At 44.8% G+C, this 19,737-nt stretch overlaps 2 protein-coding genes across 3 annotated transcripts; both read left to right on the forward strand.

Annotated features, from left to right (window-relative positions):
• The first annotated feature begins 29 nt into the window (after positions 1-29).
• Positions 30-9,792, forward strand: map6b (microtubule-associated protein 6b). 2 transcript variants are annotated; one of them, XM_058080558.1, is made up of 4 exons: positions 30-882; positions 3,922-4,135; positions 6,350-6,398; positions 8,998-9,101. In XM_058080558.1, the coding sequence occupies exons 1-3, from the start codon at positions 194-196 to the stop codon at positions 6,392-6,394; spliced, it is 948 nt and encodes a 315-aa protein (XP_057936541.1). In that variant the 5' UTR covers positions 30-193; the 3' UTR covers positions 6,395-6,398; positions 8,998-9,101. The 2 variants fall into 2 exon arrangements, with proteins under 2 accessions (XP_057936541.1, XP_057936540.1); XM_058080557.1 differs by lacking the exon at positions 6,350-6,398 and having other exon boundaries at positions 8,998-9,792.
• A 1,353-nt stretch (positions 9,793-11,145) lies between these two features.
• zgc:112083 (uncharacterized protein LOC550461 homolog) lies at positions 11,146-17,738 on the forward strand. Its single transcript, XM_058079977.1, has 9 exons — positions 11,146-11,782; positions 12,186-12,412; positions 12,695-12,806; positions 13,990-14,142; positions 14,213-14,287; positions 14,395-14,515; positions 16,581-16,719; positions 16,786-16,910; positions 17,238-17,738. The coding sequence occupies exons 1-9, from the start codon at positions 11,590-11,592 to the stop codon at positions 17,596-17,598; spliced, it is 1,506 nt and encodes a 501-aa protein (XP_057935960.1). The 5' UTR covers positions 11,146-11,589; the 3' UTR covers positions 17,599-17,738.
• Positions 17,739-19,737: the final 1,999 nt, after the last annotated feature.

Here is a 19,737-nt window from a genome sequence, read left to right on the forward strand (position 1 = left end):
TCCTGGTGCTTTCACAAATCTCCCAGCTTCACGCCAAACGTGGGTGGGGTCTTGATGCGCAACCAAGCGGCAATGTGCACGCCACAGCAAAGCCTCCAACCGCCTGCAGGAGGGAGCAGGAAGCTCCAGCATATAGACTGTACCCACTCGCCTTGACGGTGATAGAGTGCCAACCATCTCCACCAGCACCATCATGGCGTGGCCGTGCATCACGCGTGCTTGCTGCATCAACCGTTTTTGGACCGAGCTGGACAAAGCGGACATCGCAGTGCCTTTGGTTTTCACCAAATACTCCGATGTGGCCGACGTGCACCACCTCCCCCAGCGCAAGCAGCCGAGACGGGCTGCAGAGAACCAGCCGGAGGTCGCGAAGGCACCACCCTCCGGTGCAGTCGAGCCACTTGCCGCATCATGCAAGGACGTATCCTCCACTGCGTCCGTCATGCGCCAAGACTTCCAGGCGTGGAGGGTGCGACCGGAGCCCAGCTGCAAGCCCAGGAACGAGTACCAACCCTCGGCCGCGCCGTTCATTCCGGAGACCCAGTACCAGAAGGACTACAAAGCCTGGCCCATCCCGAAGAAGCGCGACCACCCGTGGATCCCCAAAGCCGGTCTCGCCCCCACGACCGGAGCGGGGAAGGTGGAGCGAGTAGAGGCGGAGACCGGCGTGGAGAAGAGCGAGATAGAGGAGAAGCTACATGAGAAGGAGGTGAAGGGGCCGGCCAGGAGGGAAACATCTACGGAAAGGAACGCCGTCGAGAAGAAGGCCGAGGAGGAAGTGCCGGTGTGCTCCGGCGGGCAGCAGAAGAAGAAAGGCAGGGCTGTCGCAGACGCTCTCAACCGACACATCAAGGAGACCATGTCGACTTCCAGCAGCTACAGGTAACACTGCCTTGTCTGGTTTGGTCACTTCAAGGACACGGAGGGTGCCTTGTTAAACACAATTGTCTTAGCATATTGCCCCATCGTCCCTGAACGTCACACCGGTCCATTTCTTGACATTTTTATTAGGGATGAAACCGATATGTGGTGGAATGGACACGTGCAGGATGTGTTGTGTGCAGGGGGGCCGTGGGCCAATGGAGGCCCTCCCCACAATTTGGACATGTTTTACGTGTGTATGCTGCACTAATGTTGTTACACCAAACTTTTTTTCAACGGTCCGCCAAAAGAGTATGGTGTGTAGGTGGGGGGCCAGCCATGTGTCCAAAATGTTGCAGGTCAGTGTAAGACCCGTGAAGCTCACTATGTGAGGAAATACCGTGGGTTGTTCATCCTACGCCCCCACCCATGTAGCCTTCGGGAATCCAATCCAAACAGCAAAGAAAGCAGGCGCTACACTGCCAGTGCAGGGTGTTGTGTTGGTGGGATGTCGTATGCAGCCAGCTCCTGTTACATTTCCGTAAAGATAAGGCTTCTGTATCGATCCACACGGCCGACAGTGGAGGCCAGCGCTATTCAGTCGATACTATGGCCTGTGCATGAACGACTGCAGGGAACGTACAGTAATCACAACACGGCAGTGCCGTCTCCGTCCATTACAACATGATGATGGTGATGGAGGCCCACGCCTGAATCATTCAACCAAGCAGGGGGAGGATGGGCGGCGTGCAGGCAGCCTCCATCCTTCCAGGGACCATGTGACAGTGTCTCCTGACAATTAGGGTGATTTGTGGCTCCATGTCGGGCCTTCCTCCACCCATCGGGCACGACATGACATCCGGTACTAAATAGCTGTATGAAATATCCTGCCTTCAATGCATATTTTATGAAGGAACTGTATACGGCCTTGTCTGCGGAATCCGTTTTTTAGATAACGACCCTTGCGACAGTGAGTAGTGGCACTGGGAAGTTAGTGGAAAATATGGTTTCATGGGAAGCGGAGAAGAGTCCGGCCCAGCTTTTCTTCGTCTTTTCCCTGGAGGTCAGTGTTTAAAAACTGGGTTACTCACAGGGAGGGTCACCAAATGTGGAGATGTGATTGGCAATGAGACGGGAGTGGAGGAATGTGGCACAAACCAGTTCACTCCCCGCTTGGCTAACGGCTAACAGCTACAGTCGCCCCGCCAACTCTTGAATGTGAATGCCTGGAAGTTAATTATTTTGTTCATCGCTTGATGTAGCCACTGTGTGCGACTGCCAGCTATTTGGGTTATATGATAAAAAAAGCAAAAACTGCAACGTTATTATTATAAAGTCATAGTATTATGAAAAACAATATTTTTTTGCAAAATGAGTTGGATTGAATAATTTCTATTATTCTGGGTATAAAGTCAGAATATTAGGAGAAGCACATTTTTGAAGATTGAAGAAGAAAGTCAAATATTTGGGTAAAAACAACAGCAAAAATATGGGGGGAAAAGTCACAATATTATGGGAATAAAGTCACAAAATTATGGGAAGAAAATTTCCAAAAACCTTTTAATAAGAAAGCTGAAAGGAAAAAAAAGCCATAGCAGAAATGAAAGAACAGAATAGTGGATAAATAATAGATTTGATAGATAATAGATTTGGAAACTGTGGGTTGTGGGGTTAGGCCTAGACTTTAGTTGTGTCTTGTTAGACTGGGGTAGGGCTAGGGCAGGGGTGGGCAAACTTTTTGACTCGCGGGCCGCATTGATTTAATAAAATTGACCGGGGGGGGGGCAGACTGTATAGTATTTTACATGTGACAGTCCATTTGTACACGTATATTTTTACACATATTTTACACGTAAAAGTGTCATGTAGTCTGCTATATGTGCACTTTGAGATCATTTATTTGATGTAAAGTGCGTTATAAATGTATTTTTATTATTATTATTATTATTATTATTACGACCAGTCCAGGTGTACCCCGCCTCTCGCCCCAAGAAGCTGGGATAGGCTCAGCACCCCCGCGACCCTCGCAAGGAAAAGCGGTAGAAAATGAATGAATGAAATTATTATTATTATTATTATTATTACGACCAGTCCAGGGTGTACTCCGCCTCTCGCCCCAAGACAACTGGCATAGGCTCCAGCACCCCCCGCGACCCTTGTGAGGATAAGCGGTAAAAAATGAATGAATTATTATTATTATTATTATTATTACGACCAGTCCAGGGTGTACCCCACCTCTCGCCCCAAGACAGCTGGGATAGGCTCCAGCACCCCGCGACCCTCGTGAGGATAAGCGGTAAAAATGAATGAATTATTATTATTAGTATTATTATTATTATTATTATTACGACCAGTCCAGGGTGTACCCCGCCTCTCGTCCCAAGACAACTGGGATAGGCTCCAGCACCCCCGCGACCCTCGTGAGGATAAGCGGTAGAAAATGAATGTATTATTATTTTAATTATTATTATTATTATTATGTGCTTGTGTCCCTTTTTTCAGGAGCATTTTGTAAACATCAGACCACATCAAATAACGAAATTGATAAAACAGCTACTTCGACCATCAAAAGGTTGGCTCAAGCCATGAGGCCAGGTTGTATGTTGAGTTTCAATTAAATATTTTGGAAAGAACAGGCGGGCCATATTCAAACACTTGGCGGGCCGGATGTGGCCCCCGGGCCGTAGTTTGCCCACCCCTGGGCTAGTGTTAACCCTAACCCTATGCATGTGTGGCTGTTAGGTTAATTGGAGACAGTGTTGCCACGGTGACTGTGATTTTGTGCTAGATCTATATATGTTATAGATATATATAATATATAATATTATAAATATTTTATTCTCAGTCTATTTCTGCTCCTTATTTGTAAAGGAAATGGAAGGGAGGACAAGCAGCACAGATCGATGGATGAGAAACAATTGCACTGCTTTCCTTGTATGCTGACCTTTTGAGCACCACTCATCGGGGGCACCAGAAGTCTGGTCACGCATCCATGTATTGTCCTGTATGTACAGCAGTTGCCTATAGGACCCCATCTCAGCCTGTGTTGTTGTCTCCTAGAACTGAGTTCAAGGCCTACAAGGATGTGAAGCCAGTCAAGGCCATCAAGGCTCCATCCCAGTACAAACCCCCAGGGGAGGAGACCAGTCTGGAAACCAGCTACAGCGCCACCTTCAGGGGTGAGCAGGTCAAGGCCCAGCCCACGGACAACAAGCTGATGGAGCGCAGGAGGATACGCAGTCTGTACAGTGAGCCTGGCAAAGAGCCCTCCAAGGTGAGTGCGCCCCCGCCAGACCAAAAAACCACCTCATGAAGCACTTCACAGTGATGATGTGGTGTGTTCCCTTGTGTCTGGATGAGGTGTCCCCGTCACACAGGTCATTAGGTACACCTGCAAATGGTGCCTTTTACACATTTCAGTGTCAAATATAGTCAGACTTTGGTTTTCCAAAGATTGGTCCAACATGGGACGTGCCAAACTAGTCCATTTGTCCTGTACTCTAAACAAAGCACCCTCATGCTGCTGACTCACTGTCCCTACGTTAGTCTTTTAATTCGATGTGGCTGCTAAATAACCCCCCATGGGGCCACAAGGAAAGTGGCAGGTTCAGGCAATTTGGTATAATTGTCCCATTGTTTTCTGCATGTACGTATTCTCTATAAAAACCTGTTTTTATTGGCGTCTGAAACGGATTACAGTGTTCCCTCGCTCGATCGCGGTTCACCTTTCATGGACTCGCTGTTTCGTAGATTTGTTTTGGGCAATGTTAGCCTGGCCCTTTTAAAAAGAATGGAATTGTTGGAAGTTGAGTGTCTCTCTCTTCCCTCTCTCTGCCCATTGTCATCTGCGTCCTGATTGGCTGCAACTATTGTCAATCACTCTCCTTGTGTCATCGCTAGCTTCCTTGTTAGCAGTCTTTGTATGTTTGCAAGTTTCTCCTTGACAAAACCTACAACAACAAAGTGTTCCGCGCCCAAACGACAGAGGAGGATGCTAACCAAAAAGGTTGTACTCCTAGACATGCAATGTCGAAGCTACATGACTGCAGGGCGCCATTCCGGAATAAATGAGTCTGTGGTTTGAGTAGTACTGCAAGGACAGAAAAAGGCTACAGTACAACGGAACGCGCCCGGACAAAAAGACACGTTCATTTCATAATTTCTTGTCTCCAACCTTGTAGGTTGATCATTACAATTCAAAGGATGCTTTGAGCCTTTTTGAGTGTTTAAACAAGACAGCAATGTGACAAAATGTTAGCTTCTATGGCCGTGCAGACTAGAACCGTACAGTACACAGTAAAATGCACATACCAATCGCAGTTAATTGGTTCCAGACCGAGAAAAAGCCGTCTCACGGCCACGAGGACGAGAGTCAAGGGAAATTAAATGGATCATTCTGCCAGCCTCACTACAGTTTTTGTGGTGTCAGTGTCGGTGTCTGTTTTCCTCGCCTCTCAGCCTCGAGAGTTCGCTCTCATGTTCACTTTCTGTACAACAATGGCATGAACGGCTGGGCAGATGGCATACACATAGAGCGTAACAATATTTATTATTGTTATTATTTTTTATTATAATTTTATTAGTAAATTGCAATATATTGTCATTTATTAATTTATACCATTGTTTCATTTGGACCTGCAACAACGTTCCAACATCTTTGTAACACTGGTCTACAAATTGTTGGACTCCATCTGCTTCCGAGATAAACCTGACCAGCCTTAGGTGGATGCGAGAGGCTTCATTTTAATGCAGACCTACCAACATGTACACATTTATAGTACTCAACATGCAATTCGGTGGTTAGCGCGCAGGCCTCACAGCTAGTAGACCCGAGTTTAATTCCATCCTCGGCCATCTCTGTTTGGAGTTTGCATGTTCTCCCCGTGCGTGGGGGGGCTTTACTCCAGGTACTCCGGTTCCCGCCCCCATTCCAAAAACACGCTAGCTTGATTGGCCACTCCAAATTGTCCATAGGTATGAATGTGGGTGGGAATGGTTGTTTGTGTATATGTGCCCTGGGATTGGCTGGCCACCAGTCCAGCGTGGACCCCGCCTCTCTGGGATAGGCTCCAGCATACCCCCACCCTGGTGAGGATAAGCGGTAGAAAATGAATGAATGAGTATGCTTGTATGCTCTTCATTTTGTTGCATTTTCCTGGTTTCATTTTTACCTTCAGTCCGTACAGTACAGATAAAAGAATAAATATTATGAAAATAATTGAGAAGCACTGACCTAAAGCAAGAAAAAGGTCGCTACTTTTGTTCCTGAATCTCATTGGAATCGGGCAGGGTTCTCCAACGGGTAAGTAGTGCTGAATGGGAGAGGTGATGCGTACTTCACGACCAATGGCCACAGTCCGAAATAAAACAACCTCTGATCTAATGGTGATGACATCTGCAGACTGTTGGAGGGTGTAGCCGAGGCTGTCTTGTTTTTCATTGAAGCTCCGCCCCCACACAGGCTGCTAACGTGTTGTCATTCTCATAGGACGCGTCAAAGGCGGACAGCAGCTCTGTGCTCAATCTGCTGTAGTCAGGTGTGTTTCCCCGACAGTTGAAGCATGGAGGCTGACCTCAGACTGATACCAAGCTCACAACAAGCCGTGCCCCCCTCACACCGCTAAGGCAGCGAATCGCATCTTTTCTGGGGACAATACTGTAGAAAATGGAACGTGGACATAACATATACACATATGTCATCCATGCAGCATTGTCCCATGAGAAGACATGAGGGGTGTACTCACTTTTGTGAGGGACTGAAGCAAGTATGCACGCTACAAGACGGTCACGTGGTCACATTCATCACACCCTCCTTAGGACCCCACCCCTTCTTCCTCACCCGTTCCCACCTCTCTGCCTGCATCACCCATTTCCCTCCCCACACGATCACAATCATAAGCTCAGCTCAGATGGCCTGTTTTTTTTTTTTGGCCTGTTTCGGGCCTCAGTGGCTACTCTACAAAAATACTATTAAAAAATCATTTTACAAGAATAAAGACAAGCTTTTAAAAGGGTAAAGTCATAATATCAAGAGAAAAAATTGTATCAAGGTTAATATAGGAGAAATTAACCAAGATGAAGTTGGTGAAAAAGCTTTCCTTTATTATTATTATGAAGTCAAAATATTATGAACTGATATTATTATAATAATTATTATTGTAGTTATTATAATTATTATTAACTGATATTAATATGAACATACAGTGGTCACTGTATGTTACATTACATTGGGGGGGGGGACTGTGTGTCATTCTTCAATGTTTCAGATCATCAAACAAATGTAAATATGAGTCAATGACAACACCACTGTGTGATAAGACATAACCCCCCCAAACATAACAAGTGGAAAAGCTTATAAAGCCATTTCTAAAGCTTTGGGACTCCAGCCAACCACAGTGAGAGCCGTCATCCACAAATGGCCAAAACATGGAACAGTAGTGAACCTTCCCATCCAAGAGGTTGCAACCCCTCAACCCCCTTGAAAGTCTCTTCCAGGGGGCTGGAGAGAAGGCTGCCATCGTTAGCCCAATGGAGGTCGTGGAACACCGGACCACCTCTACACCCTTGCAAGGGTCCACGGGACTTTGCCCAACCAGTCTACATGTGCCTTGTGGACTTGGAAAAGGCATTGGAACTTGGAATTTGGGACTCCATGCCACTGGGGGGCTGGTCATATAGTCAACTCGGTTTCCGGGGAAAGTCGGCCTCCGCCAAGGCTGTCCCAGATTCTGATCGTAATTTTTATGGCCAGAATTTGTAGGCGCCACCAGGGAATCCAGGGGGTCCGGTTCGGGATCTTTAGATCTCGTCTCTGCTATTTGCAGACCATGTGGGCGTGATGGCCTCGTCCCACATTTACGTCTTTACGCTGCACTGATAGTGTTTTAGACATTTCCCACTTTGCTCGCCGGTCCTTGAACGCACCATGAGTTTGTACACTGTCAGTTCAATTCCATCTGTTCCTACATATTGATAATACCATCCTCCATGATGGCTAGCTAAGCTAGCAGGTGTCTTCATGAGTGGTGTGTACCAGTACACACTATTATGCGTGTGTGTGTGTGTGTGGGTAGTGCTGCTCATGTACTAACAAAGATGGATGGCTTGGTTTTGGCAAGACATTTGAACTTCCGTGACACTAACCATGAACAGTAGGAAGACGAAGGCACGCATGCTCCGACAGTCCAGAACAGGGGTGTCCAAAGTCCAAAGCCATGTGTGGCCCGCAGCTGGGATTTTAGTGGTCCTCGGCACATTCCAAGCAGAACATCACCCAGAAAAACCAGTGGACTTTTTTTGCACTGAAATGTTATAAACAGCACATTTTCACATCCGTATTTGAGTAACAGACAGAGTTGATAAAAAAAGTTGAAGGAAAACATTGAATTTCTTTGGCGCTGACATTTGACAGACGCCACATTTTTTTTTAAACTGCAGTTTTCGACTTTGTATTTGAGCAAAGTGAATTTCAAAACACATACATGGATTTTGCCTACATTTTTATTCATTGACGTTTTCAGCACAAAGTAAAAGAAAAAAACAATTAAATGCAAAATATTCACTTACATACATAAATTCTACTTTGCTACGGGTGTCCAAAGTGCAGCCGGGGAACCTCGGCACAGTCTAAATAAATATCAAATCCAAATGTAAACATTGACTTTTTTTTTTTAAATGTAAAAATATTTAGCAAACTTTCATGTTTGAATTTCAAAGCACATCTAATGATTTGCTTACACATTTTAGTTATTGGACTAGCACAAAATTCAGGAAATGTAAAAATTCCGGATACTGATTCCGATACTGGCTTGCTTTTTGCTGAAAACCGATATACTGATATCGTCTAACTCTCAATTTCCGATATCAGCCGATATCGATGTGTTGGGTACAGCATATTTTTAATATCGGTTTTCCTGATCAGGAGAAAATCCCATACCGATATCGGCCGATAATTAGTCAAAATCTTGGGAAACCACTGCGTTTATTTTTCTTTTCTTTGGAAATGTCTGTTAATATCTGACATGGGTGGCCTTACAAAACAAGCGGCCCTCTGTGGAACAAGTTTGGGCACCCCTGATCTGGAATGTCATCCTCCTCTTCTTTCTAACATCTGCACGGATGCTTGTTTTCTTTCAGGCTGACAAACCAGCGTCTCGCACCAGGCCAAAAAAGACGACGACGACGACGCCAGCAACATCGGCGAAGACGCTGAAAAAAGCAAAAGAGAAGCAGTTTAAGAAGAAAGAAGCGGCTGCCGTGGCCTCCTCGCCACCTGCGTCGGACGGAGGCGTGACGAAGAAGAGCAAAGAGATCAGCAATAGACTGGCCGAGGCCAAGCAGTAAAAAGGCGTGGATTTAGCTGTCCGTGGTTTTCACTCTGTGTGTGGGAGCAAGGCTGCTTCATTTGCACACGATTACCTCTACGCTACACGTAAGAGCCGTTGCTACAGCATGCGTGCTGTACCAGAGGGCCTTTTTACCGACACAATCACATCCCATGATTCTATCAAGTCATTTCAAACCTTTATGCGTTGGATGGAGATGGTGGCTCCGTTTCCTAGAGTCACAGTGCCTCTGCTTAAGGTCCTGGTTCTTCTTTTTCCTCTTCATTCGCCCGGGTGATACCCAGTTTCATTTTGTTGCTAAGAAACCAAATCAAGTGACGAGAATTCCCTGCAGCTTGCATGCAAGCCTCCCCCTCTTTTATTAGCTTGAGTAGCAGTACAGTATTCTAGCTTGTAAATGAAGCCTTTTAGGGTATGCATATATACCAATTTCCAGGTGTTTGCATCTGGATGGAATAGCACTTTTTTTGGTTTGTTTGAACCCACCTCATTTTTCGTGTGAGCACTGTGAGTGACAGGTGTGTTTTGTTGGCTGGGTGTGTCCTATTGCATCGCTTCTTCCATCAAATAAACAGCACTGAATGTCTGTTCACTTTCAGATTGGGTAAGATAGGTTTAGGCTGCATTTAGAGGTCAAAACAACATGAAAGCCAGTGTGGAGGAAAAAGTTATTGTGAATGTGAGAAAAGATGGAAAGTCACCCAGAAGCACTGGTCGTCATCGCCGCGACAGCCATGGGGGTGTCCTGACGAAGAAGGAAACCAGTGAGCGAAGCACCCCAGTTCCGGAAAGAAGGATCAATAATGCAATTTTTCAAAAAATTTGCAGTCATTTTACAACAATAAAGTCAAAAAATTACCTCATAATAATGTCAGAAAGCTGAAATATATTTGAAGTTCTAGGAAGTGAAACAATGAATAAAGCTGTCATTTTGGGAAAATAATGCTGTGGAAAAAGTCAAAATATGGGAATGAAGTCATAATTCTGAGAAAAACTACAATAAGGAAATTGTTGAAAAATTAAAAACAGCAGAAATGAAAGAAAAACAGCTGTAAATTTACAAGACTGAAGTCGAAATATTTTTTATGAATATAAACTTTCTGGATGTGAGTGTGAATGGTTGTTTGTCTATATGTGCCCTGTGATTGGCTGGCGACTAGTCCAGGATGTACCCTGCCTCTCGCCCGAAGACAGCTGGGATAGGCTCCAGCACCCCCGCGACCCTCGTGAGGAAAAAGCGGTAGAAAATGGATGAATGAATGAATAAACTTTCTGGTGTCAAGATTTGCCAACAATTTTATTAATGACAATAAAGGGAGTCTATCTATCTATCTAAATACATCCTCAATTAAAAACAAGCCGCTGACTGCTAATGTAGTACCACTTATGTCCACAAGAGGGCGACAAACACCTTTTATTACTGTTTACTGAAAGATAAATAGCAGCGCGTTTATTGTATATAATAGTAGCTGAATCTTTGAATAACGCTTTAAGCCCTATTACGAGCAACGTTCAAGGACGTCGTGTCATTTTAAGTTGAATTAACATATTTTGATTGCATTTTCGAGGATTTCGGAGCATACTTGAATACAAGCAATTACACTTCCGCGTTAAGAGTCACGGCATGTGAGGTTTTCGTATGTGGCTTTGTGTTCGACAACACATACACGCATTAAAAAGACTATATTCGAATGTCGGATTGTCCATGAATACACCTCAAGGATAAGGAAGTGTCGTTCCAAGGATACATGTCTCTCAGAGACATGTATCGCTAAAAAGAAAAAATACTCCACGCAGAGGTGCCCTCGGGTGCAATCGAACACTCTTAGCTGTGAGGCCTGCTCGTTAACCACTCGCCCGCCGTGAGACTATTTACCTTTTGAATAACAGCGGTCATATCATATTAACATATCATATGTTATATACAGTACAGTCGAGTGTACCGTACAAACGAAACGTTTCCATTTCATTTGACTTATAATATAATGTAATACAATGGCACATATTCGACATGAAATATAAATACGGGTTTCGTATCCCCATGGAGGGCGCTACTGCAGTTCTTCAGCATCCGACGAAGAAGAAAAGCACTTCCGTTGTATCCCCTCAACCCGGAAATAAACAAACCCAGACAAGCAAGGAGGGAAAAGTGGCTCGGCATTTGGAATTATTTTATTCTTTTTTAAAGTGAAACAAAATTAAGTGAACTTCAAAATAATGGGTAATGGTAATGCAACGAAATTGTATTGTAATTATGAAGCATCGTCTCCGGTCGGCAGAAGAAGATAAACGTTGGTATTTTAGAATAGTGATGTTAGCAAGGATGTTAACGACTGTTAGCTTTTAGGCACAGCCGAGATGTCGAACGGGACACACTAGATGAATGACTATTCTGGCGAACTATCCTTGCAAGGACCCCGGCGTCATGATGAGCACTAAGAGACTGGGCAGCTTTGAGGTGCAGTGTGAGTGGGCTTCGTGCCGCTACAGAGGACACAGTATGGAGGAGCTGAGTGATCACATGGCTCTTCATTTGAGGGACTACCTGGGAGACAAGGATGCTCTGGAGGAGCTGGGTGAGTGAACATACTTGACTGTGTTGGAAATAACACAATTAGAGCAAGACAACCACAGTGTATGGGTACCATGACCTCCAGAGACAAGGTATTAGGGAAAAAACCCTTTATATGATCATTTATACGTGTACATGTGACATATGATAAACATTTACCTTAAGAATAAGGTAAATGTTGTTGTTACCACAATAATTACTTTCCAGAGACAAGGTAGTAAAATAAAGAAAAACCCCTTTATATAATCATTTATACGTGGATATATTATAATCCATTATCATGAAATAGACTTGTGTTAAATTGTACAGCACATGTACTGTATTTATTTGTACATGTACTGTGGATAAAAGGTAGTGTAAAACATGTTCTATTTACAATTCAGCCAATTGCAATGTTTCCTATTTAGATGAGTATGCCTGCCTGTGGAAGGGCTGCGAGTTCCTCTCCATGGGCAGCCCCGCAGAGCTGGAGGTCCACGCTTACTTCCACAACTACCACGGCAAGCTTAAGTTTGTCGGCTCCCAGCTGCTCAAGTCCCGCCCCGAACTGCCTGGCTGCAACCAAGCCGTGCACAGCAGCAACCTGCTACCAGAGGGATCCAACGGACATGTGTGCCAGTGGGAGAACTGTGATGTAGGTGCCATCCAACGGGACAACATTCTAAACCAGGGGTGGGCAAACTATGGCTTGGAGGCCACATGTGGCCCGCTAAGCGTCTGAATCCGGCCCGCCAGTTGCTTCCAAAGTATTTAAACCTTTAAGGCACAACCTGGCAACATGACTTTCAAGTGGTCAGAGTCATGTTGTAGCCAGGGATGTTCAGTTTTGTTAACTGACTGCCGCAAGTCCAAAAGTTTGCCCAACCCTGTTCGAAACCTTTGGCATTCTAACACGGACTGGTCTCTTTGTGCACAGAGTACATTTAACAATCCCGAGTGGTTCTACCGCCATGTGGATAATCATGTTGAAAGTGCCGAACAGCAGTCTCTCTCACATCAACAGCAGGCTCTCCTCTGCAAATGGTCAGGTAGGACTGAGTGCACTGTGGTCTGTATGATTTTACAGATATTCCTGTGACCATATTTCTCATTTAAAGGGGACCTATGATGCTTTTCCACGTTTCTGAGCGATAAATGTAGTTAGATTGTTGTATTCTGGTGTTAAACCACGCCAAAGGTTCAGATCATGAGGTTTGTGCATCACTTCTGAGCACCAATGGCGCCTCGGACAAAATTGTCTGAAAATGAGCTCTCCTCCTCGGGCTGGCGAGGTTGCCGCTCATTCGGCTTCTCCTGAGCTCCACCAACGGTGCTACGTTAGCACTCTGAGTTCATTCACGGTAGTCAGAGGTCTCTAGCCAGTAGATCACAAGCTGCCAGTAGCTCCCAAACACTTTTCTCTTTATTTATTATAACTCCTAGAGCCACAATATTAGAAAGTGCGCTTCCTTCCTAGTTAGGAAGCACCTTGGGTGTGTGACCAACCACAGCGGGGTGGGTGTGCCCAGAGGCAGGCCATGGACCGTTGACAGGAAGCACCAATCCAAGGGACAACAGCTGGAATAGGTGCAGATTGTAGAAGCTCTAGAAAGCTTTGTGTGCGGGTTATTGTGTGTAGCTGCTCTAGAGGAGTCCACCACTCAATACACAGGGTGGGCAAATGAGCATAGTAGGTCCCTTTAAGAGAAACGCTGTCTTGGCTAGGCATCGCTAATGGGAATGGTGATACATGTAATGTGGAAGTGGAAATGTGTGAGGCGGGATTGGAACCATGCATTAGGTGCTTTGTGCACACTATAAACCTTGCAATCCAATCAGGTGACATGTGAGGCGCTTTTTCTTTCCATTGGAGTTGAACAGCTGCTGCGGTTTTAATGTCCATGTAGAAGCTGCAGAAATTCTATATGTACATCAAAGTTACTTAAGATTTGTCAGATCAAAACACGATCGCCGCATAGGACCTAGCGTGCGTTGTGGAAATTCCCTACTTCCTGGTTTGGAAAGTGTAGTTGTTTGAGTGTAAACATAAAACTAATCTACAGCAATCTGTTTCCCATGAGTACATGACGTCAACGTTAGCAGTAGCTACAACTGCTCGTCCACAGTTGACAGCATACTCATCTCATCATGCTTTGGCCCCGCCTACAAAGTTGTCCAAACATTCGAAAATGCGCCCTAACTTCTATACATTTGCACAATGTCTCCCGCTAGGCTGCGATGCCTTCTTCAAGATCCGTTATCGTCTGCGGGAACACATGCGCAGCCACACCCAGGAGCGCCTGGTGGCCTGCCCCACCTGTGGCAGCATGTTCTCCAGCAACACCAAGCTCTTTGACCACCTCCACAGGCAGGCCGAGCCAATGGGTGAGACCACGCTGGGAAGCAGCATTTCTAGGAGGACGCCTGTGAGGAGGCTAAAGTCCCTTTCTTGCAGAGTCCCTGGCGTGTGAGCACTGCGGCAAAGCCTTTTCCAGCGAGAGACTGTTGAGGGATCACGTGCGTCAGCATGGTAGTCCTTTACCATTTACACACTTCATCACACTCCCGGTCTAATGACATCACATGCAACTTGATGGACTGTCGGGACTGTGCTCATGTTTCGTTCGTGTGTTGCAGTCAATCAAGTCAAGTGTCCTTTCTGTGACATGACCTGCACCACTTTGGCCGCGCTGAAGATCCACATCAGGTTCCGTCACTGTGACGAGCGCCCCTTCCCTTGTGACTTCTGTGATAAAAGGTACATTGGTTGGCTTACTGTTGTATATCTACCCAATACCTCATTCAACACTAAAGATTCTACCTTCTTATATACCCCAAACAACATAGTTGCACCTCTTTTAGTTTGATTATGCCAGGCAATAATACGCAATACGAAAACGCAACTCTCCACTAATATAGCACAGCCATTTTGAAAGCATAAAAACGGCGAAGTGCATTAGGTAAGAGCTAGGTAGAGCTCATGTGAAGAGGAAGATAGATAGATAGATAGATAGATAGATAGATAGATAGATAGATAGATAGATAGATAGATAGATAGATAGATAGATAGATAGATAGATAGATAGATAGATAGATAGATAGATAGATAGATAGATAGATAGATAGATAGATAGATAGATAGATAGATAGATAGATAGATAGATAGACAGACAGACAGTAATTTGTACAAATAATTTAGAATAAATAATAATAATTTAAAGTTTTGTGTGTGCTTGTGTACATGAGAAAGCGTGGAGGAGTGGCCCCCACCAACATGGATCAGGACTTTATCATATCAATATTGCATCGGAAATATGGATATTGATAATAATGATATAGAACATGTCCAGAATAGACTTTTATCATATCAATATTGCATCGGAAATATGGGTATAGATCAGGGGTGCTCATTAAGTCGATCGCGAGCTACCGGTCGATCGCGGAGGTGGTACTGGTCGATCGCTGGTCGATCGCGGCGTGACATTACAAAAATATCATCCCAGCATCAATGCCGTCACTTGATTGATATACAGGGCAGCCATTCAGATGACAACTGAATTTTGACCTTTAGGTCACCGCTCATGCGTAAACAACGATGCAAAGTGCTAAGCTAGTCGGCGAATTGCGAGATTTTAAAGCCCTCGCTAAAGTTTATGGTCACTAAAATGAGTGAAGGAACTGGACCAAGTAAAAAGGCAAAAACTGGACCAGTAAAAAGGCAAAAAACATATCACTTCCATACGGATATGGAATATTATACGGATATTGTGATACGGATATTATCCATGACTGATAAACATTTGGAAGTGTGCTTGAGGCTGGCTATCAGCAGCTACTGTCCGGACTATGCATCCCTGGCTGGTTCAATTCAGTGCAAGTCATCAAAGTAAACTCAGGTAATTACAAAATAATTTAATAGTTAATTATGTGTGTTTTGCAATATTGGCTCATTTGGTTATGTAAGGTACATCAACATACATTGTACGTACAAATAATCCTCAATACATTTGAAAATAAATAGATGTTTTGGATTTTTGTAGTGGGTAGATCATTTTGACTCGGTCATTTTAAAAGTAGCTCGCATGCTGAAAAAGTGTGAGCACCCCTGGTATAGATAATAATAATAATATAGAACATGCACAGAATGGACCTTATCATATCAATATTGCATCGGAAATATGGATATAGATAATAATAATAATATAGAACATGTCCAAACGGACATGTGATGCCATGTAGCCCCTCTTACGATCCCTGCCCACGAAGGCGCCCTCGGCCTCAAAAAGGGTTAGGGTTGCTGACCTCTGGACGAGGGTCCGTGCATCAGTAGTGGATCAATAGGTCGTATCTTGGCCGTGTCGCCAAGATGGAAGCACGCAGCTTTGCTAACGTTCTTGTGCTGATGGAAGGATGGAGTCCAATCCAACCCCACCCAGGCTTTTTACCGGGTCACTGGGGTCGTTGAACAGGCCGCTCTCCGTTTTGTTGGGGTTTGGAAGTCAAAAGTTCCAGGACATCCATGGTTTGGATTCCATGAGACTCGTCTGGAGACTCGGTTAGCCTGAGTAGCACATCCAATCGAGTGTCGTCTGCATTAGCGGTGATGGTGTGTAGGTACTAAAGGTGTCAATGTGTAGTCCACGTATCGTCAACATGGACGGCAAACTTGTTGATATTGGTTGTCATGTGCACCTTCCATCTTTTCCCGTATTGTGTTGTTGGGCGATGAAGACCAATATAAAAAATTAGACTCTCACCTTTCCACCTTTTTCTACCTTTTCCCTTCCCGGTAAGTAGGTTTCAGTAAAATATCTCTGTCTCAGATTTAAGAACCAGCGTGACCTCCACAAGCACACGGAAGTCCACAACCAGGCCTCGCTGTTCCACTGCTCCGTTGAGGGCTGCCGCTATTCCTGTCAGACATTCCAAAGCATGAACCACCACTTCAAGAGGGCGCATGAGGTCAGTCGTCACGCCGCCGTCCGCCCGTCCCCGTCACGACTACCACGTTCTTCCCTTCTCTGACAGGCGGGGGGGATGTCCAAATATAAATGTCACATTTGTGACAAGGTGTTCTCCTGGTGTTACACGCTCACTCTTCATCTGCGAAAGAAGCACGAGCTGAAGTGGCCCTCGGGACACTCGCGTTTCAGGTTAGCGCCTCGCTGAACCATAACCCATTCTCATCAAATATTGCATCTCTATCCTACTAAAATGGCATATTTCCTCATATTCTGACTTTATTCTACATTTTTATTAGATTATAAACTTTTTTTCTCCTGAAATATTTCATGTTCTGTCTTTGTTCTTGTCAAAAAATTACTGCAGCTTTTTGTCTTTTTGCATCTTACTTTATATTTTTAGTTTTTTGTTGTTACATTCCATTTTTAGAATGTGTCGCTGGCTGCAAATGGCCCCCGGCCTACACTTTGGACACCCCATTGTTGTATACAAATGAAAGATTGAAGACTTTCTGACAGGTACAGAAAGGATGTGGACGGCTTCCTGAAGCTGAACATGGTGCGTGTGGAGACGGTGGAAGTGACCAAAGAGATCATGAAGAACATGGCCAAGAAACCTCCCGGCGTTCGCAAGAGCCAGAGAACCCGCGTCGCTTCGTCCTCCGCTTCCTCTTACTCGTCGGAACAATCCTGCGGCGAGGATCTCATTGCCATCCCCCACGGAGGCGGCGACTCCCCCGTGTACAGCATCATGAGCACCATCCCCCACATCGAGGACGAGGCCGGCGGGGCGGCGCAGTACTGTGACCCCGGGGGCTCGTCTGGGGCCGTGCAGGCGCTCACAATGGTGGCAAGGGGTCTGGGCATGGACGTGGTGTGACACACCGACACCGCAACGCCACTTTATCACCACCAGAACATTCCCGGCCATCACCGCTTCGCCTTCTTTGCCAACTTTTAATTCATGTTTACTGGAATTCTTTTTGAAATAAACTTGCTTCTGCTGCTTTTATATTTCCACTTGGCAGCGACATTGCTTCAAAACACACACTTTTATACATTATCATATCAAACATTTCCTCCTTTCATGCGCTGACACTACTTTTTTTTACAGAAATTGTAAAAATTGTAATGGTAAAAAGTCATTTGAACACAGAGGCGCCATCTGATTTTATATACACACAGATTAAACGATGTACAGGTAAGGGCCAGAAAATTAGAATATTTTCATAAACTTGATTTATTTCAGTTATTGTGTTCAAAAGGTATAACTTTTACATTATATTTAATCATTGCACACAGACTGATGCATTTCAAATGTTTATTTCTTTAATTTTGATGATTATAGGTGGCAACAAATGAAAATCCGAAATTCCGTGGGTCAGAAAATTAGAATATTACCTAAGGCCAATACAAAAAAAGGATTTTTAGAAATGTTGGCCAACTGAAAAGTATGAACGTGAAAAATATGAGAATGTACAGTACTCAATACTTGGTTGGAGCTCCTTTTGCCTCAATGACTGCATTAATGCGGCGTGGCATGGAGTCGATCAGTTTCTGGCACTGCTCGGGTGTTATGAGAGCCCAGGTTGCTTTGATAGTAGCCTTCAGCTCTTCTGCAGTTTTGGGTCTGGCATTCTGCATCTTCCTCTTAACAATACCCCACAGATTTTCGATGGGGCTAAGGTCAGGCGAGTTGGCTGGCCAATTGAGAACAGAAATATCATGGTCCTTAAACCAGGCACTGGTAGATTTGGCGCTGTGTGCAGGCGCCAAGTCCTGTTGGAACGTAAAATCCCCATCTCCATAAAGCAGGTCAGCAGCAGGAAGCATGAAGTGCTCTAAAACTTGCTGGTAGACGGCTGCGTTGACCTTGGATCTCAGGAAACAGAGTGGACCGACACCAGCAGATGACATGGCACCCCAAACCATCACTGATGGTGGAAACTTCACACTAGACTTCAAGCAACGTGGATCCTGTGCCTCTCCTCTCTTCCTCCAGACTCTGGGACCTCGATTTCCAAAGGAAATGCAAAATTTGCTTTCATCAGAAAACATAACTTTGGACCACTCAGCAGCAGTCCAGCTCTTTTTTTCCTTAGCCCAGGTGAGACGCTTTTCGCGCTGTTTCTTGTTCAAAAGAGGCTTGACACGAGGTATGCGGCAGTTGAAACCCATGTCTTTCATGCGTCTCTTGGTGGTGGATCTTGAAGCACTGACTCCTGCAGCAGTCCAGTCCTTGTGAATCTCCCCCACATTTTTGAATTGTTTTTTTTTTCACAATCTTCACCAGGGCGCGGTGATTCCTATCGCTTGTACACTTTTTCCTACCACAGTTTTTCCTTCCCTTTGCCTCTCCATTAATGTGTTTGGACACAGAGGTTTGAGAACAGCCAACCTTTTCAGCAATAACCTTTTGAGTCTTGCCCTCCTTGTGCAATGTGTCAATGGTTGCCTTTTGGACAGCTGTCAAATCTGAAGTCTTCCCCATGTTTGTGTAAGCTTCAGAACTGGACTGAGAGACCATTTAAAGCCCTTTGCAGGACACCAGGTGTCTTCAAAATTGAACCCTTTCACAATATTCTAATTTTCTGACCCACGGAATTTCGGATTTTCATTTGTTGCCACCTATAATCATCAAAATTAAAGAAATAAACATTTGAAATGCATCAGTCTGTGTGCAATGATTAAATATAATGTAAAAGGTATACCTTTTGAACACAATGACTGAAATAAATCAAGTTTATGAAAATATTCTAATTTTCTGGCCCTTACCTGTATGTATGATAAAAATGTATGCAGGTGCAGGTGCTTCTCATCACCTCTAGGTGTCGCCCAGTTGAGTTGCGCTGCCTCGTGAGGCCCTATGACGGTGGGAAGACGAAGCAGCAGCTAAATGCTGTACATCAAGCAGACAATCGGGCACATACAGATGTGAGTAAAAAACACGAAATTGCTTTTTAAAGTACGTTAATCAGCTAAAAGTAAAGTACTAAATAAAGACTTGAAATTGTGTAAC

The sequence above is a fragment of the Doryrhamphus excisus genome, chromosome 8 (assembly GCF_030265055.1).
Source record: "Doryrhamphus excisus isolate RoL2022-K1 chromosome 8, RoL_Dexc_1.0, whole genome shotgun sequence".
NCBI classification, from domain to species: domain Eukaryota; kingdom Metazoa; phylum Chordata; class Actinopteri; order Syngnathiformes; family Syngnathidae; genus Doryrhamphus; species Doryrhamphus excisus.